The 20,108-nt window shown below is 45.2% G+C and overlaps 1 protein-coding gene across 1 annotated transcript in view; it reads left to right on the top strand.

Moving 5' to 3' along the window:
- Positions 1 to 20,108, top strand: part of POLE (DNA polymerase epsilon, catalytic subunit) — a 56,313-nt gene that overhangs the window by 16,000 nt on the left and 20,205 nt on the right. The window contains exons 11-29 of the mRNA XM_056115563.1: positions 477 to 562; positions 1,034 to 1,153; positions 3,558 to 3,690; positions 3,782 to 3,895; positions 4,000 to 4,212; positions 4,395 to 4,502; positions 6,979 to 7,107; positions 7,193 to 7,295; positions 7,366 to 7,512; positions 7,821 to 7,966; positions 9,664 to 9,812; positions 11,040 to 11,132; positions 11,366 to 11,510; positions 14,182 to 14,339; positions 14,691 to 14,886; positions 17,621 to 17,835; positions 18,971 to 19,073; positions 19,773 to 19,853; positions 19,962 to 20,084. Of these exons, the coding sequence (XP_055971538.1) occupies positions 477 to 562; positions 1,034 to 1,153; positions 3,558 to 3,690; positions 3,782 to 3,895; positions 4,000 to 4,212; positions 4,395 to 4,502; positions 6,979 to 7,107; positions 7,193 to 7,295; positions 7,366 to 7,512; positions 7,821 to 7,966; positions 9,664 to 9,812; positions 11,040 to 11,132; positions 11,366 to 11,510; positions 14,182 to 14,339; positions 14,691 to 14,886; positions 17,621 to 17,835; positions 18,971 to 19,073; positions 19,773 to 19,853; positions 19,962 to 20,084 (2,562 nt within the window). The remainder of the gene's footprint in view (positions 1 to 476; positions 563 to 1,033; positions 1,154 to 3,557; positions 3,691 to 3,781; positions 3,896 to 3,999; positions 4,213 to 4,394; positions 4,503 to 6,978; positions 7,108 to 7,192; positions 7,296 to 7,365; positions 7,513 to 7,820; positions 7,967 to 9,663; positions 9,813 to 11,039; positions 11,133 to 11,365; positions 11,511 to 14,181; positions 14,340 to 14,690; positions 14,887 to 17,620; positions 17,836 to 18,970; positions 19,074 to 19,772; positions 19,854 to 19,961; positions 20,085 to 20,108) is intronic.

Below are 20,108 nucleotides of genomic sequence, written 5' to 3' on the forward strand. Positions count from 1 at the left end.
TCTCACAACGGAGACATTGCTGGGCCCGCTTGAGCAAATCGATGAACAACAGAAGGACAGTGCTACAGTGCTTCTTCTATAGGTGGGGAATTAAGAATAGGTGTGTCAGGGGCCAGGGCAATAGTACAGAGGGTAGAGCGTTTGCCTTGCACACGGCCAACCTGTGTTGAATCCCTGACACCCCAAGCCCCACTAGGAGTGATCCCGAAATACAAAGCCAAGAGTAAGCCCTGAGCACCACTGGGTGTGGGCCTATCCTAACCCTCAAAAAAAAAAAAAAGAAATAGGGGTGGTTTCTGGTTCCTTAGTTGCCATCTTAGATCTTCATCTTGTTTGTTTACTTCTAGACACTTTAGGGTGGAAAGAAAAGGCTGACATGAGGTTGTTTTTCCTGTCTTGTAAAAGGTATACTTAGAAGTAGCTTGAAGTGGCAGGGGAGGAAGCAATCCTTAACGAATATGATTCTTTGAATGCAGGTTCACCTTATCCAAAGATGGTTTGAACATGTCCAGGAGACCAAACCCACTATCATGGTCACCTACAATGGAGATTTTTTTGACTGGTGAGTCTAATGTCTTACTTGTGAGTAACTGAGAAATGAGGAGCTGGAGTGATAGTACAGTAGGTAGGGCTTTTGCCTTGCATTCAACTGGCCCAGGTTCAATCCCCGGCATCCCATAAGGTCCCCCAAGCCCTGCCAGGAGTGATTCCTGAGTGTTAAGCCAGGAGTGAGCTCCAAGCATCGCTGGGTATAGCCCCAAAACAAGCCCAAAAAAGTTTGAAAATGAACGTGTGTGGGTATATTCATTGCTAATTAATAGTATTTACACTTAGAAATGGTGAAGATAGGGAGAAAGGAGAAGAAAAATCTGGAGAACTGCACTGATTGATTCAAGTGGGCTTTTTATTCCCTTTGAGCAGAGATCTGTCTGAGGTGTTCCCCTAGGGCACTCGGTATCTTCTCAGGGTATTTGTTCCTGCATATGAAAGATATTAAACCATCCTTCCTGCATCCATCATCCTTATTCCATAGGCCATTTGTGGAGGCCAGAGCAGCAATCCATGGATTAAGCATGTACCAAGAGATAGGCTTCCAGAAGGACAGCCAGGGGGAATACAAGGCAACTCAGTGCATCCACATGGACTGTCTCAGGTAGGTCTGATGCCAGGATGTAGTACAGTGTGCCCTAGCACACCTACATGTATTGTCACAGTTCATTTGCAGCCTGGGCTATGTCCTGGAGGACTTTTGGAATAAAGTGGGGGGAGATTTGTGTCACACCCTATGGTAGTCAGGAGTTAGTCCTGGTTCTGTTCTCAGCGGTCACTCCAGGCCCCTGAAGGTCTCTTCATGTGAGCCCCAAGCTCTCCTGGCTCACACTGGTCCTGATTCTAGCTTCTTGAGGGTGGAAAAACTTCAGAAAAACATCTTCTCTCACCCAAAGAGAAAGTGACTGACAGCTTCCCAGTGATGTGTTGTCGTTCATGTTTGCTTATCATTCATTTAGTCAGCATGAATGTGTTGACATTAGCCTTCCAGGTGGGGAAGCCAGACCAGAAAGGAAGGCCTGGTAGTGTGAGTTCCCAGTTCTACAAAGTTCCTAGATAGCCATGACCTGCCACATTCTGTACAGTCTCTCTGGCCATGAGATGTAGATTTTATCTTGATTTTTTTTTTTAAGAGCCGAATAATGGAAGTTTTTTTTTTTATGTAGGAGACTGCTTTTTATTCAGCCACTTATTAGCTGATTGAATTGGGCATGAACACCACCTTAATTTTTTTTTTTATAATTTTATTTATTGAATCACCGTGAGAGCAGTTGCAAAGCTTTCAGGTTTAAGTCTCGGTCATATTATCTTGATTTTTAGGGAGCAACTGAGTAATTAAAGTTTGATCCATTCTTTCTCTCTCCCTGATGTTGTGGCTAAGAGGAAAGGACAGATGATGAAGAGGTGGATAAGATGTTGAAGAGATGATGACTAGGGTTTCTTTAGGTTTCCGGACAGAGAACACAGGTTCTCAGGATCTGGGATGGAGTTCTCAGAGAATAGGCAAAGCTCAAATTGAGGTGCAGACAGCCTTGGGGGTGGGGGTGAGAGCAGTAATAGGGAGGGAGAGCCCAGAATTCGTGGGCATAAAGATAATGGGGTCACTGCATCTGTGTTCTGATGAAGAAGCTGCGGGTGATCAGTGCATTCTCGAAGAAGGGGGCAGAGAGATAGTACAGCAGGTAAGACCTTTGCCTTACGTGTGGCCAACCCGGGTTCAATCCCCACCACTCCCATATGGTCCCATGAGCTAGCCAGGAGTAACCTTAAGCATCACTGGGTGTGGTCCAAAGCCAATAATAGTAATAATAGAGAAATGAGATACTTTTTTCAGGTGGCAATGTCTGAGACGCCACAGTGGGGCATTTGTAGGGGAGAGGGCAATGTGGGAACTGGAAGTAGGAAAGGCAGAGGAATGAGAGGGGAGCAAGGGACCTTGAGTTGTTTTGGGCTGAGTGACTGGAGAGAGGAGGGAATTTGATAATGCAGCCTGAGAGGAAGAGAAGAACAAGGCAGGCACTGGCAACACCAGTGAGAAGCAATCTGCAAAAGGTTTGGGAGAAGTCCATATATTTGGTTTCTCTCTGAGGCCAGAGGGAAGGACTGAAGACCAAAAGCCTGGCTCCCTCATCTTTGCATTTGTGTATATTTCTGAAATGAATTTTGATCAGGTCTGCAAGACCTGTATTGTGTAAAGTCTCAGAGGAGGTTTTTGAGATTCTTGTTTGGATGCTTTCTTCCTGTTCTGGGTTCAGCTTTGCTGTTTTTTAGCTCTGCTATGTCTCAAAAACATCTTTTTTTTTTTTTTTTTATTGAATCACTGTGGGAAAGGTTACAAAGCTTTCAGGTTTAGGTCTCAGTCATGCAAATATCAAACACATTTCCCTTTACCAATACTTATTTTTTACCATGAAGAACCCCAATAAAACCCCACCCCCCACCCCTCCCCATCCCTGTGAGGCAGATGAATTCTAGTTAACACTCTATCTGCTTTGATTAGATTCATTGTTTCAATAAAAGATTCACCACTATTATTTAGAGTTTACCCCCCCCCCCCCAAATCAGACATGCTGAAAAAGCATGTGAAGTGATTTGCTTTCTACAGCTGGGTTCAAGAATTAAATGTTGGTTTTGGATTTCTGCTATTTTTCCTATTGACCCTGGAAGTATTTCTACTGAAAGTCAGATAGCTAAGAAATTGGTTTCTGTGTTCTGGAGTCGTGGCCGTGCTGGAGAGCCGCTCGTGGGGGGGCAACTGGTGGCCTTGGTAGGGCGTGAAGGGCGGACCGGAACGCCCCCCTTCCCATGAGGTTTTAGTCGCCCCCACACTCCCGGCTCATACCTGCTGTCCACAAGGCTCCCATGTGGCCGCCATCTTTCTTTCCAGAGAGGAGAGGGCGAATGGGGCAACACCCTTTCCCCTCTGGCAGACTTGATGGCGTGGATTAACGCATAGTCCGTTCACTTCAAAAACATCTTTGACCTTTGCTCCCCATTCTTGTTTTCAGGTGGGTAAAGAGGGACAGTTACCTTCCTGTGGGAAGCCACAATCTCAAGGCAGCTGCCAAAGCCAAGCTGGGCTATGACCCCGTGGAGCTAGACCCTGAGGACATGTGCCGTATGGCCACAGAGCAGCCCCAGGCATGTGTGCTTTTTTGCTTTGTTCATTTTAGATCTGGTTACTTCCCTGCACATACCTCATTGACTCTGCACTCTGATGTTCTCTCCTCAGACTCTAGCCACATACTCAGTGTCAGATGCAGTGGCTACATACTACTTGTATATGAAGTATGTACACCCCTTCATATTTGCTCTGTGCACCATCATTCCCATGGAACCCGACGAGGTCAGTGTGTTGTCCTCCCATGCTGTGACTTGGTGTGGGTGCTAGTCCTAGGTAGCACCTGGGGATATTGGTGTCTGTTTCAAAGCCTGATGTTTCTTTTATAGGTACTGCGGAAGGGCTCAGGGACACTATGTGAGGCCCTGCTGATGGTACAAGCTTTTCATGCCAACATCATCTTTCCCAACAAGCAAGAACAGGAGTTCAACAAGCTGACAGATGACGGTCATGTGCTGGACTCTGAGACATATGTTGGTGGCCATGTGGAAGCCCTTGAGTCAGGAGTGTTCCGCAGTGACATCCCCTGCCGTTTCAAAATGGTGTGCCCCTTTTGGGTGGGAGCATGAGACTGGGCAATATCATGTGTCCTATCTGACCTCCCTTATGTCCTGCAGGACAAACAGCTTCTTGCTGAGCATTCTCTGCAGCATGCCACTTGAGGTGATCTGGTGCTGCAAGAACATCGTCCCTTCTCACTTGTGTCCTCTCTTGTTTGTGCTAGAATCCTGCTGCTTTTGACTTCCTCTTGCAACGAGTGGAGCAGACCCTACGTCATGCTGTGGAGGAGGAAGAGAAAGTTCCCATGGAGCAGGTCACCAATTTCCAAGAGGTAAAGCTCCAGATGGAGGAGTAGCGTTAAAAGAAGCAGGTGTTCACTCACATAGTCCAATGAACTTGTTTCTCCGGATAGCATATTTATTTACATCCCACTGTGGACCAGTGCTCGGGCACCCTGTATTACTGTTATTGCTGCTGCTAAGATGACCATGGTTGCGTAGACTTCACTATCATGATCACACATTTATTCTTTTTTTTTCAGTTTTTGGTTTGGGGGAGGCATGCACCGTGGTGCTCAGACTCTGACTCTGCAGTCAGGGATCGCTCCTGATGTACTTGGGGACCAAATCTGGATTGACTGCATTCAAGAAAAGTGCCTTACCCGCTCTACTCTCTGGTCCACTTCTGTTTCTTTTTCTTGTTTGTTTTTGTTTTGGGGTCACACCCAGCTGTGCTCAGGGGCTTACTCCTGGCTCTGCACTTAAATTACTGTAGGTGAGCACGGGGAACTGACCACATGTGGTCTTGAGGATCAGATCCTGGTCAGCTGCATACAAGAGAAATGCCCTACCCACTGTACTATTTCTCCAGCCCCTCAAGGCCAACTCCAGGTGTTTGGGGGTCACTCCTGGCAGTGCTTAGGAGCATGTGGTATTAAGGATTGAACTGGGTCTCCTGTATGCAAAGCATGCTCGCATATTTAAATGTGGTGTTCATGGGGGATAGTCCTATAGTGCTCAGGGGGTTGTACTTTCTGTTTATTTGTTTAGTTTGGTTGTGCTTTTTTTGTTTGTTTGCTTTGTGGATCACACCAATGATGCTCAGGGGTTACTCCTGGCTCTGCACTCAGGAATTACTCCTAGTGTTGCTTGAAGGACCATATGGGATGCCGGGGATTGAACCCAGGTCAGCCATGTGCAAGGCAAACACCCTACCTGCTATACTATCGCTCTTGCCCCGGGTTGTACTTTCTGGTCACAGTGCTCCCACATCTTTTTTAACTGAGTTGGTCTCTGGGGATCACTTGCATTTGTTATCATGCTTATATACTGGTGGCCGACCTGGGTTCAATCCCCAGCATCCCTTACGGTCCCCTAAACACTGCCAGGAATGATCTGTGATGCAGAGCCAGAAGTAATTTGAGCATTGACAGTGTGCCCTCCCCCAAAAAACAAAGTGGTACATGCAGGGGAGACAGTATAGAGGGTGGGGCACTTGCCTTGCATGCATCTCACTCAGGTTCAATCCCTGACACCCCAGATGCTCCTTGAGCCTGCCAGGAGTGATCCCTGAGGGCAGAGCCAGTGATAATGCCTATGCATCGCCAGGTATAACCCAAAAAGAAAAAAAAAGTTTAGGAGCATTTTCATTTAGAAATTTGATGTGCACATTTATTAGTGCTTTACCCGTGACGTATTTGATATGCCAAACACAGTAAAAAAAGAAGTCTTACAATGGAGATGTTATTGGGCCCGCTCAAGCAAATCGATGAACAACGGGAGGACAGTGATACAGTGATACATAAGTGGTTGTAGTCTATCCAGAAATTGCTTGCTGTTCTAGGGCCACAAGCAGCAGAGCTGCTAGAGTGAGGTTCAGTACATGATGGGACTGGGGATGGAAGTTAAGAACTACAAGGCAGTCATTCTGAGCTACTGAGCTATTTCCTCTTGTTCCTTCCTTCTTTTATATTTTACATTTATCTTTTTGTTTGGTGGCCACTCCTAGCAGTGTTCAGGGCTTACTCAGCTCTATTCTCAGCAATCACTCCTGGAAGGCTTAGAGGACTATGTGGGGTGCTAGAGATCAAACAAACCAAGGTTAGCCCCATGTAAGGTAAGCACCTTACCCACTGTACTACCACTTCTGCTCCTATATTTGTCTTTTTTTTAAAAAGGTCAAGGCTTGGGAGATAGTACAGTAGGTAGGGCACTTGTCTTGGCAAGCAGCTGACCCAGGTTCGATCTCCAACATCCCATGTGGTCCTCTGCACTGCCAGGAGTAATTCCTAAGTAGAACCAGGAGTACCCTGAGCATCACTGGGTCTGTTCACGGGTCACATCTGACAGTGACCTGGGAGAATATATACGGTGCCAACATATCAGGCAGAATACCTTACCCTCTTACTAGCTATATCCCCTGGAGCCAATCTTATTTTTTTTTGGCTTGATTTCTGTTTGTTTTTGTTTTGGGGTTCAAGGGTTGCATCTGACTCCATGCTCAGGGAGCTCTCCTGGCTGTGCTCAGGAATAGTATGTGGTGTTTGAGATTGAATCCAGGTTGGCTCGTACATACTGTACATACTTACTGTACCATCTCTGGCGCCTTGAGACACAGGCTTAACATAATCTCCCAATTTATAAGTTCTGGGGGGAGGCTACTGATTCCCATGGCACTGCCCTCATTAAGGCTGTGCCCTATCATGTACCTGTGGCTAGTGGTCACTGTCTAGGACCTATAGTGCTTTGCCACTGGGTACTATTCAAAGTAATCCTGACCCCATGCATCCACATTTTTCCTCTTTGTAGGTGTGTGACCAGATTAAAGCTAAACTTACCTCCTTGAAAGATGTTCCTAACCGAATTGAGTGTCCCCTCATATACCACTTGGATGTGGGGGCGATGTACCCCAACATCATTCTGACCAACCGTCTGCAGGTGAGCTGAAATTCCATCCCAAAATAGAGCACTCTGCTGAACTCTGATGCACCCTCCTCAACCCCACTTCCTCTCCCACTTGCAGCCCTCTGCCATGGTGGATGAGGCTACTTGTGCTGCCTGTGACTTTAATAAGCCTGGAGCAAATTGCCAACGCAAGATGGCCTGGCAGTGGAGAGGAGAGTTCAGTGAGTGTCACCCAGGGTGGGGCTACTCAGCAGAAAACAGTCTCTCAGGCATTCTGTTTACTCTCCCTAGTGCCAGCCAGTCGCAGTGAATACCATAGGATCCAGCACCAGCTGGAGTCAGAGAAGTTCCCTTCCCTGACACCAGAGGGCCCAACCCGGGCGTTTCATGAGCTATCTCGTGAGGAGCAGGCTAAATATGAGAAGAGGAGACTGGCAGGTAAGCAACCAGGCAGAATACAGCTTTGCACGCAGCCTCTCCTAGGCATACCTGAGCTGTGGGACTAACGTGTAGTTGCAGGGTTTAATCTCTGCAAGACCACTTTTCCCAATCCCTTCTTTATTTTTTCTCTGGGCCAGTGAGGATTCAGATGCCACCCTCCCATCTTGTAGTTGACCTTCCTCTGTTATAAAGTAATATCTCATCTTTCTGATGAGAGCTCCTTTGTGCTAAAGTAGAAGGTAATATTGTGGACATGGGTTGTGTCTATGATGTGAACTCTCACTGCTATCGGCACTGTACCTCAGATTACTGCCGAAAAGCCTACAAAAAGATCCATGTGACCAAGGTGGAGGAACGTCTCACCACCATCTGCCAGCGGGAGAATTCCTTCTACGTGGACACAGTGCGTGCCTTCCGAGATCGGCGTTATGAATTTAAAGGCCTCCACAAGGTGAGTCAGGCCTTGTGAAATAGATGGAAACCATCTTGTTTCTGAGACAAGAATTCTTGCTTGGCTCTTCGTAGATAATTATAGCTCCATCCAGAGCATGTGCTGCTTTTGGCCTCTAGGTTGACACATGTTTGGACAATAAATGTGGATGTTTTGTTTTATTTATTTATTTATTTATTTATTTATTTTTATTAAGTCACTCTGAGATACAGAGTTACACAGTTGTTTATGACTGAGTTTCAGTCATGAAGTATTCCAACACCCATTCCTTCACCAGTGCCCGTTTCCTGCCATCAAGTCCCCAGTTTCCCTTCTGCCCACCCTTCACCCCCACTCCATCCCCGCAGGTTGCCTCTACACTTTTCTTCTCTCCTTCAAATGTGGTTATTTTATTTATTTATTTTTAATGTAGGAGTACTATTCAGCCCCTGATTAAACTGACTGAAGCAGGCATGAACTCTACATTGCTTTTTTTTTTTTTACTGACTATGCATGGATAGAGCATTATGAAGCTGTTCATGATTGGATTTCAGTTTCAGTCATACAATGATCCAACACCCATCCCTCTACCAGTGTACTGTTCCTCATTTCCCTCCCACTATTCCCTCAGCACCCCAGCCTGCCTCTGGCAGGCACTTTTCTTCTTTTTCTCTCTATCCTCTTTTGTGCATTATGGTTTGCAATACAGCTACTAAGAGGTCATCATATTTATTCAGGGCGTTCAGTATTTTTATCAGGAAGGTAAGTCTGGAGTAGCTTTTTAACGGGGTGGCAGCTTTAGAGTGTGGACGTGACTGCTGAAGCTTCCAGAATACAGAGAGATGGGGAAGGTAGCCCATCCCAACCCTGAGAAAGCCTGGAGATTTCAGTCACAAAACCTGCATACCTGAATTTTCAGCGTAGGTGAGGTTCGTCCTGAGATGGTGAATTCCAGCCGGGGGCATGGTCACAATTTTGGATTATGGGCGCAAGCGGCTACCAAGGGCTCTGCTTCGGAGGACACCAGGCTAACCCACTCCCCTACGATTTACCCTGGTCTGTTTAGACTTGCATGGGTCCGAGATTACCTGTGGCTTTTGATCTCTTTCAAGATTTATTTCTGAGTCTCTGAAGCAAAGCCAATAAACAAACTAGTATAGCTGAGCTGGAGGTGGTTTCTGGGCATGGCTCCCACACTAACTTTTAGCCTTTTCTCAGGAAACTTGGTCCCAAGTTGTTAGGGTTTGGCCAGAGGAAAAGCAGCAATTTTAGGTATCAGGAAGCCTGAAAGCACCATAAGGCTGCTGATGCACTCTCCCCGCAGCTACAGGTTTACCTGCTAGCAGCATTGCACCCCCACAAATATGGTTATTTTAAATACTGAGGAATTGATCTGTGACCTCACATCTACTCTGATGAGGTTTTTTTTTGGCGGGGTGGGGTTGGGGGTCACACCTGTCTGTGCTCAGGGCTTACTCTTACGTCTGTGCTCAGGGATCACTCCTAGCAGAGTTCAGGGAACCATATGAGGTGCTGGGGATCAAACCAGGGACAGCTGTGTACAAGGCAAGAACCTTACCCCCTGAACTATCTCTCTGACTTTGTAAAGTTTCTTTAAATTTTCTATAGATCTGAACGTTTTTAAAGCATTAAAGCCTGTGTATTGACTCTCGACTGTGAAGAAGAATCTACATAATGTGTGTTGGTGTGGTTCTTAGGTGTGGAAGAAGAAACTCTCTGCAGCGGTGGAGGTGGGTGATGCAGCCGAGGTGAAGCGCTGCAAAAACATGGAGATCTTGTATGATTCACTGCAGCTGGCACACAAGTGCATTCTCAACTCTTTTTACGGCTACGTCATGCGTAAAGGGTGAGGCTTGGGTACCAGGGTCCTGGAGTGGTACTTGAGGAGGGACCCCAGGGGTAAGTTAGGTAGACTCCTGTAGACTCCCCCAGGTCTCTGGAGAGCTAGTATAGGATAGAGGCCGAACAACAGTGTAGGGTTTGGGGCATCAGAAGGAATTGGGGGCTGCAAGGCCTGTTCCTCTGAACGCTGTGGGCTAGCATCAGATTTGGTGGGTTCGTGACTTAGTGAATGTTTTCTACCTCAGAGATATGAACCAGTCAGGGCACTTTTTGCTACTCAATAATGTGACAAAGGATGGGATAGAAGTTGTCTGAGTAGTGGGAAAGGCCAGAAATGATGCCTCCTGGGTCCACAGTGGAAGCCGGATAGGACCTGTACTGTGTCCACTGGACAAAGGATCAGGTGAGTGGGCCTTGGGTAGAGTAGTTCAATAGTGTAGAAGTAGGCCAGTCTACACCGGGAGGAGGGGCATAACAAGTGTCAGCATTAGCTCTTGAGAAAAGAGCGCCTGGCATTGGCTTTAAGGAATACATATACATACCTATATGTATGTATGTATGTATGTATGTTTGTATAAAATTTGTCTTTAATTTTTTGAAGGGCCTTTTCCAGAAATACTCAGGCCTGGTTCTTGGACCCAGTCAAGCTCAAACTTAGAGATTAGACCTGGTGGGGCTTGGCAGAAGTGAGAGCCATACCTAGCAGTGCTTAGGGGCCTCCAGGGCCATATTTAGCAGTGATGGCAAGGAGCATGTGGTACTAGGGATTGAATTCAGAGTCTTATGCATGTTAGATATGTGCTCTCCCATTTGAGCCATATTCTCAACCTCTGTTCCATTTTAGTGGTTGGGCATGCAACAGATTGTGAGGGACCTAGTTTCCAGGTTGGGAGGAGTGGGCAGGAATAGTCCCTGGTCTGCAAAATAAAGGGCCTGTGAGAGTTATATTTCCCACAAAGGACTAAAAGATGTAGAAGCCATGCAATGGTGCTGGGAGAGAGCAGCCCTCTGGTATTAGCAGTCCTGCTGAGATTGTGAGCTGCTTTCTCCAAACCTTTGGAGATAAGCTCTGAAATAGGAGCAGAGAAGTATCTCAGGACAGTTAAATTCTGTCTTAGTCCTCTTGCTGTAGATCACCCTTCTCTCCCCTATCCTCATTCCTTCTGAAGCTCTTCTGGAGGGAGGCTTGGGCAGTCCCTGTTCCCCCTTAGACTGTGTCTGTCCTTCCCAGGGCCCGCTGGTACTCCATGGAGATGGCCGGCATTGTCTGCTTCACTGGGGCCAATATCATCACCCAGGCTCGGGAGCTGATTGAACAGATTGGGTAAGCTTTGTTTCATCAGCACTTGGTCTGATGTTGGCATGATGCCCTGTGGGAAATGTAGGGAGGGTTGGGAGTAGCAAGAACCAGACTGGCATAGATGAAATTAGAAATTAGTGGCTATTTTGTGGGCTCAGGGTGAGGGGGGCCTTGGCCATCCAGGCAGACTGCTGCATTCTTGCTCCATGCAGTCCACAGTGCAGAATTTATGAAGCTTCCTTTCCGTTTCTCTGAAGGAGGCCCTTGGAGTTGGACACAGATGGTATATGGTGTGTCCTGCCCAACAGTTTCCCTGAAAACTTTGTCATCAAGACTACTAGTGTGAAAAAACCAAAGGTGACCATCTCCTACCCTGGAGCCATGTTAAATATCATGGTCAAGGTGAGCCTATGAACCTAACCAGGGCTGCTGTGTAGGCCTGGTTTTAATACTGATAGTCTGATAAGGATTTGGAAAATTGTCTGAATTTGTTCTCACACTGTTGTACTCACCTTCCTGACTTTAGGCAGCTTTGCCTTTACTGCTCAGTTTTTCTATAGCCTGATATTCTGTATAGAAGATGTGCTAAATTAAGCAAGTAAGTCTTTTTCCCTCTGCATGGCACCATATGGTTTCCCTTTTAACATTTAAAAAAAGATTATTTAAAATTATTACATTATTTTAAAATAATTTGTACTTTTTCATAATGATTATGCACATTTCATTTATTTGGGTTTTTTTTTTTGGTTTGGTTTGGTTTGGTTTGCTTTTGGGCTGACACCTGGTGGTGCTCAGGGCTTACTCTTGGCTTTGCATTCAGGGACCACTTCTGGCAGGGCTGGTGCCATTTGGCGTACCAGAGATCTAACCAGGATTGGCTCTATGCATGGTAAACGCCCTACCCAATGTACTATCACTCTGGCCCAGAACAAATTTTATACACTGTTAAGCCTACTTCTGTTAATAGATATAAATTGTAGTGTAATTGTCAAAACTAAGAGATTCATAATGACACAGCAGATAACTACAATATTTGTTTGGGTTTTCCAGGTTTTTAAGATCTTTGCTACCCTTAATATTCCTGGCTCCCTCCCCTCTAGTCTGTTGATGACTTTAACCCAAGTCACTAATTGGAACTGCTGCCTCCAGGCTCCCTTCCTGAGGATTAGCCATATATTAAATCAAATTAGCCATATATTAAAACTTTACTATAATTAGACTGTGTAGGTGATCTATTTCTCCCTAAACCTCTGTTCTTGAAGTGTTGTTGATAATTGCTCAGGGGAATTTTGGAAGGTTGTCATGTGTCTTGTCTCTGGTTAAAGTCATCTCTCATTTTCCTGTGGTGATTCACTAGATCCCCGTATTCCTAGTACTGGGGTTTTTTGGGGGGAGCACGTGGGGAAGGTAGTAGGTTGGTGGGAGCATATTCAGCAGTGTTAGGGACTACTCCTGGCTCTATGCCCAGATAATCCCTGTATATCTCCCTAGCTCTTCCTTATACATTTGATAATAAGAATTTTTGTATAAGGAAGAGTTATGGTTCCTATGGCTTGCTATTGACATATCATATCAGTATGTTGTTGTTGTGATTAGCTGTTGGGGTGAATCCTGTCAGTTTCTGTGTGATAGCCATCTTTGTGTTGTGACCAGTGCAGTCCTGCTTAGGTTGTCAATTTTTAGCCTCTGGAGTTTCCTTTATACATGCCCCTATGTTCTTGAGACCTGCCCCATCATTTTAGTAGGTTGAGGTTATTGGTTGGTTTTGGGGCCATATCCAGCAGTACCCAAGATTTCTGGCTCAGCACTCAGGAGTCACTCCTGATGATATCAGTGGCTATGTGGTGCCAGGGATTAACCCAGGTCGGTTGGGTTTGTGCAAGACAAACAACTTCAGCGCTGTACTCTCTGGTCCCTGGGTTGGGTTTTAGTTTATCTGGAGTCCTTTGTTTCTACAAGTTATCTTCTGCGTCACCTGTATTTTTCCTCTTCTAACCCTGGATTAGCCATTTCTCCTAGGAGTTTGGTGGTAGATTACTGGAGATAGTGCTGGAAACCAGACCAGGTAGGTGCTTCTGGATATCCTGTTCACAGTGGGTTGTACTAGCAGATACCTATGCGAGTGGTAGTCTAAAACTCGCACACTTATTTTTGTGTTTTGTTTCAGTGTTCTTCTATTTCAGATGTTCAAATATGTAACATGTATCTGTGTGTTTAAGTTCAGGTCCATTCTGTCTCTTCCCTTTAGACCAACTTCTTTTAGAGTGAGAAACCTGTTTCTATCCTTTCAGTTTGTTTGTTCAATCCTAGTATACATATAGTTTTAGAGTTAAATTGCTGTGGCTGGGCAGTATTTGTACACAGTATACAAATTTGTATAGGTTTCTTTTGTGTTGTTTGGTAGTAGAGGGTTGCTCAGGAGTTTTGCCTAAAGATACTTGGGCATCACACAGTGCCACCAATTGAATCTGGGTTTCCTGCTTGTGAAAAATTCTGAGCTATCTCCCTCAGCCCTATACAGTTCTTTTTGTCTTCATTCTTGCAGTACCCAGTCAAACTGGAGTTGCTGTGTGATTCAGATCAGTCCTCTCTTTGCAGCCTTTTGGCATATTCAGTCCCATGTTGAGAGGTTAGACTCTTTTGTCCCTGATTGCAGTTACTTTTGGCATCATCAGGCATCCTGTTGAATGTTTTTTATTTGCTCACAGTAAAATTTACTTTTTATGAATGCAGTTGTATGGGTTCTGACATATTTACCAGTGCTGAACAACCCCAAGTTTCCCTGTGCTACTCTTTGATTAACAGCACTTCCCATCCCCAGACCCTGACTACTCCAGAATGATCTTCATGCTATAATTTATTCTACATGTCCAATAAATGGCAGTGGGGTGTGTAACTCTTGGATATAACAGTATGCTCTTTGGTTTCTTTGTTTTGAATATATATATCAGAACTTGGCCCTTTTCTCTTATAAAATGGCATCCAAGTACAAAAGAGCTCCTCTTTGCTGACTATTCACTCTTTGCCAGGATTATGAGCGAAGGTCACCCCTCTTCACACTCTTGCTTTGCAGGAAGGCTTCACCAACCATCAGTACCAGGAGCTGACAGAGCCCTTCTCACTTACCTATATCACTCGCTCGGAGAACAGCATCTTTTTTGAGGTTGACGGACCCTACCTTGCCATGATTCTTCCAGCTTCTAAGGAAGAAGGCAAGAAACTGAAGAAGAGGTAGGAATTCACAGTCTGGTGCTTGGGAAAGGAGATGATGAATTAGATTAAACAGCCCATTCAGGAAATGAAACAGGAGCCAGATGGGAACAGACCTGCTTGGTTCTTTTCTTTTGGCCTTTTAGTTCAGTTTGAGAAGTTGTCAGCGCTGTTATATCTATGTCTGTTCTCCATTTGTCAGATTATGGCTGCAGGCTGTAGGCCCCTCATGATTTCTGTTTAAATCACACACTTAGGTTTAGAATTGTCTGCTGCCTGAGGGGAGGGTGGTTGGAAAGAAGATGAATGCTGAAAGAGTTGTGGAAATAGCCAGAAAATAGGTTTTCCACTATTTTGCTTATCTGTGTCTAGGTATGCTGTATTCAATGAAGATGGCTCCCTGGCAGAGCTGAAGGGCTTTGAGGTTAAACGCCGTGGGGAGCTGCAGCTAATCAAAATCTTCCAATCCTCAGTGTTTGAGGCCTTCCTTAAGGGCAGCACCCTAGAAGAAGTGTATGCCTCTGTAGCCAAGGTGGCTGATTACTGGCTAGACGTGCTGTACAGCAAGGTAAGGTCAGGCTCCTGGAGATCATGTACTTTTTATCTGCAGGAATCCTGACTTCCATAGTGCCAGTGTCCCTTGGTTCTATACATAGAGACAGACTTCCATGAAAAAACCCCAAGAACAATCACATCAACAATCACCAACAGTCACATCAGTTTCTTGTATGTTTTGTTTTTGTTTGGGAATCACACCCAGCAGTGTTCAGGACTTATTCTTGGCTCTGTGCTCAGGGATCACTTCTGGTGGAGCTCAGGGGACCACGAGGGGTGCTGATTGAACCCAGGTTGACCCCATGCAAGACAAACAATCTGTCTGCTATATTTTATCTGGCCCTTCCCATCAAGTTCTTTCTTTTTTCTTTTTTTTTTTTTTTTTTTTTATCCAAACCCAGGGGCTTAAGCATATTCAGTAGTCATTCTGCCACTGAGTGACACCCTTAGCCCAGCAGTTCAGGAAGTATTCCCAGTTTGGTACTTAGAGGTCAATCCTAGCAGTACTAAGGGGAGCTTAAAGTACCAAATATCTGACTTGAGCTGCCTTTGTGCAAAGCATACACTTCAGCTTATTGAGCTTTTGCTGCTCTCGCTTATCGCTAGCTGAAAATTTTTCTACTTTTTTTTTTTTTGAAGAGATCACATCTGGTGGTAATCAGGACTTCTGGCTCTGCACTTACGGATCATATACATGGTACTGGGTATTAAACCTGGGTTAACTGCATGCAAAGTGCCTCACCAACTATACTGTCTCTCCGGCCAAATTTCTACATTTAAATCACAGTGTTGGGGTATCTTGACATATGCCTTCATATGGATTCATTGTATATTTTTTGTGTTGTTTGGGAGGGGCTGGGGTTGTTGGACCCACTAGCAGTTCTTGTTAGGTCCACATGTTTATTCTTCTGGACCCCAGATGGATGTATTGTTATCCTGTCTTACTCTGCAATCTTTCTGTTCCAGAGGCCATATAATAAAAGTTTGTATGACTTTTCTGAACCAGTTTAATACCCTTTAGTGTCAGAGAGGCTATAAATAGGCTTCTGTGATAAATGATCCAACAACTTCCATGTGCCTTTCCCTGTCCTATATTGTCTGCTAGTGGGAAACTTTCTGGGTGAATGGACTACTGGAATACTCTAGAACCTTTTTTTGTGACTACTTCGTTTTGTCAGCTTTTGTTTCTTGGTGCGCCATTTTTGTACAAATTTCACTACTAGTGGAAGGAAGTTGAAGAATGTACTGTTAAGCAGATCTAAAGGTTGTTGGGCAGGAGGTACAGAGGACTAGAGTCAAGGGTGGGAGGTCAACGACAAGAGGAACTGCAGCCCTTGTGCTTCAAGGTACTGGACTCCTTGCTGTCTTTTTTTTTTTCCCCTTTTTGGGTCACACCAGCGATTCGCAGGGGTTACTCCTGGCTCTGCACTCAGGAATTATTCCTGGTGGTGCTCGGGGGACCATATGGGATGCTGGGAATCGAACCCGGGTCGGCCGCGTGCAAAGCAAATGCCCTACCTGCTGTGCTATCGCTCCCGCCCCCTCCTTGCTCAGTTATTCCACCATCCCTGGTTGCCACGTTTTTCACTCTTCCCTTACAATTCTTCCTTTCTCCACAGTTTCCTTTTAGGATAAATTTTTCTCTTATAAATTTTTTCATTCTACAGTTTTACAGCTTTTCATGAGAGTGCTTATAGTCTTTGGTTGTTTCTGAACCATGGGTCTGGCATTATTTAAGGACCACCAGGGCCATACCTTAGCAGTACTAGGTATGAGTACTAGGTATGTATGTGGTCCCCAGGATTAAACCGGGGGGCCTTGCCATGTATGGCTCTATCCCTTCTACTACCTCTGTGGTCCCTGTTTGATAGTTTGATAAATGTTTTCTTAATAGTTTCTACACATTTTGTGGAGTTCATACCCAATTCAATCAGCTAATCAGTGGCTGAATAAACAGCAGTACTCCTACATAATTTTTTTTTTTTAAAAAAATAGTTTCTGGGGCTGGAGCGATAGCACAGTGGGTAGGGTGTTTTGCCTTGCACGCAGCCAACATGGCCGACCCGGTTCGATTCCCAGCATCCCATATGGTTCCCCCGAGCACTGCCAGGAGTAATTCACGAGTGCATTTTCATTTCATTTCATTTCATCATCCTGTTATTCGTCGATTGCCTCGAGCAGGCCCCAGTAACGTCTCTTTCATCCTAGCCCTGAGATTATATTCTAGGCTATTTAGGAGAATGAGACCCATCATTGTTACTGGTATTTGGCATATTTGGTATGCCACGGGGAGTTTGCCAGACTCTGCCCTGTGGGCAGGCTACATTCGATAGCCTGCAAGTTTGTCCAAAGTAGGAATAAGACAATAAGATGTCATAAAAAAAAAAATTCTGTTAAGATGTCGCGCGGCCGCGAATGCATTAACCAGTGCATTAACCAGGAGTAACCCCTGAGTGCATGAGCCAGGAGTAACCCCTGAGCATCGCCGGGTATGACCCCCCTCAAAAAAAAAAAAGCAAAAAAAAATAGTTTCTACACATTTTAATGAAATAAAAACTAAGGTTTTGTTTTGTTGGATTTTCAGTATTGCTCTACATTGGGTGAATGAATGAGGATTTTTAGGATTCGTGGGGATTACACTGCTAAGCTCAGCAAATCAAGCAGGAAAAGTGGGATTCTGTGTGAGGTGAGCTTCAATGAGGTGGGTATCCCTCTAGTGACAATTTTGCTGTTGTCTCTTACTCTAGGCAGCTAATATGCCTGATTCTGAACTGTTTGAGCTAATCTCTGAGAATCGCTCTATGTCTCGGAAGCTGGAAGACTATGGGGAACAGAAGTCCACATCCATTAGCACAGCCAAGCGACTGGCTGAGTTCCTGGGAGATCAGATGGTAAAGGATGCAGGACTGAGTTGCCGCTACATCATTTCCCGGAAGCCTGAAGGATCTCCAGTTACAGAGAGGTAGGTGAGGGGTTCAGGGTTAAGGAAGGGGATCCTTAAAGGCACTGAAAATTCACATCTGGAATAGTAGGGCACTTGCTCTCTTAGCCAACCCTGGTTTACTCCCAGCACCACAGATGGTTCCCTGAGCCCTACTAAGAGGGATCCCTGAGTACACGGCTAATTTGAGTCCTGGTACCAAATATGGTCCCCCAAGTACCACCAGGAATGATCCCTGATCACCACCGGATATTCCCCCCACCCCACCCCAAAAAAGATAATGATATATTCATACACATACAATGGAATTCTACTGTTATGAAAAGGGAAGAAATCTTGTCACGGCAACACAAATGGACCTAGAAGGTATTGTGTGAAGAGAAATGTCAGACAAATATCAATTGATTTCCCTCACGTGGGAAATAAAATAAACTCTTGAATTTAAAACTAAATTACTGGTTACCTGAATGGAAAGGAGGTGGGGTTGGGTAAATTAGGTGAAAGGATGTCAGGCATGGTAACACGCTATAACACGCTGTCCTCCCATTGTTTATCGATTTGCTCGAGCAGGCCCAGTAATGTCTCCATTTTTTTGAGACTTGTTGTTACTGTGTTTGGCATATCGAATACATCACAGGTAGCTTGCCAGGCTTTGCCGTGCGGGAGAGATACTCTTGGTAGCTTGCCGGGCGCTCCGAGAGGGGCGGAGGAATCCAACCTGGCTCAGCCGGGCTGGCTGCACGCAAGGCAAACGCCCTACTTACCACTGTGCTATCGCTCCAGCCCGTCAGGCATAGTAAAGAATAGAAACTAGTCTTGGGGCTGGAACTCTGCTTTGATCTGTTATCCCATTTAGTCACCCAAATATTGCCAGGAGCAACTCCTTAGAGTTGCTGGGTGTGGCCCTAAAATAAAAAAAAAGACATGTGAACAGACTAAAGCACCCCCAATTATACCTAAGGCTACTACTACCCTTTCTAGCCTCCACTGTTCCCTTGCCTTTGGGGCATGGGCATGTTATCGCTTCTATGAGAAAACTGCTCTATGTATGTCCTCGATTCTGTGGAGAATATTTGTAGCCTAGTGAACAGTGTTGCCTTTATGGCCAGGTGGAAAAGTGTTGCCTTTATGAATTATGTGTCTCTCTCCTCTCCAGGGCCATCCCACTAGCCATTTTTCAGGCAGAACCTACAGTAAGGAAGCACTTTCTCCGGAAATGGCTTAAGAGTTCTTCGCTTCAAGATTTTGATATTCGAACAGTGAGTGCTGGTTTTTCTACTCTGAGAAGTTTAGTGGAAAACTAGATAACAGGGAGCATCTGCAGTCTTTACTTTGACTTTTCCTTTCTGACATGTAGGAACTAAGATCTTAGATCCCTAAGGCAAAACTGGAGGGCAAAACTGAAAAAAAATGGGGCCAGAGTGATAGTACAGCGGGTAGGGCATTTGCCTTCACACCACCGACCCAGGTTCGATCCTGGCGCCCCATATGCTCCTCTGAGCACTGCCAGGAGTAACTTCTGAACATCGCTGGATGTGACCCAAAAAGAAAAAAGAAAAAAAACCTGAAAAAAATAAAATTTAAAGCCAGAGATGTAGCACAATGTTAGTGTACATGCTTTACATGTCTGAGGCCTATAGCTCAATACCTGGCACCAGAAAAAAAATTCAGAAAAGCCAAATGTAGGTAGTTTTGATTGTTCTCTCAGCATGAATAAGAGAACATCTGTACTCTTAACAGACTCTGCCTCGATTCTTATAATGACCACTTTCTGCTGCTCTGTCTGGGAGATGATTTGAGTTTTCATTCAGTTTCTTCATCTATGAAATGGGCACCTTTCATTATCGGCTTTCTAAGAGTAGATAAGAAAAATTTAGCACATCCTCAGTACGGGGAAAATTTAGGAGTTGGTCTGCTGCTTATAGCTTTTCTAATCACCCTGTTTCCTCTACATGCAGATCCTGGATTGGGATTACTACATTGAGCGGCTCGGAAGTGCCATTCAGAAGATCATCACCATTCCTGCAGCTCTGCAGCAGGTGAAATCAGGCCTCATGGAATTAGGCCTTGTGAAGCTCAAAACTATAGAAATGTAGACACAGACTGAACCAGCAGTCAGTTTAGTGATTAGTATTCTCTTCTTGTAGGTTAAGAATCCTGTGCCCCGAGTCAAACACCCTGACTGGCTACACAAGAAACTGCTGGAAAAGAATGACATTTACAAGCAGAAGAAGATCAGTGAGCTCTTTGTCCTTGAAGGCAAGAGACAGGTAATGCGTTTTGTTTTTTTTTCC

This window comes from Sorex fumeus, unplaced genomic scaffold (assembly GCF_029834395.1).
Source record: "Sorex fumeus unplaced genomic scaffold, SorFum_2.1 ptg000029l, whole genome shotgun sequence".
Classification (NCBI taxonomy): Eukaryota; Metazoa; Chordata; class Mammalia; order Eulipotyphla; family Soricidae; genus Sorex; species Sorex fumeus.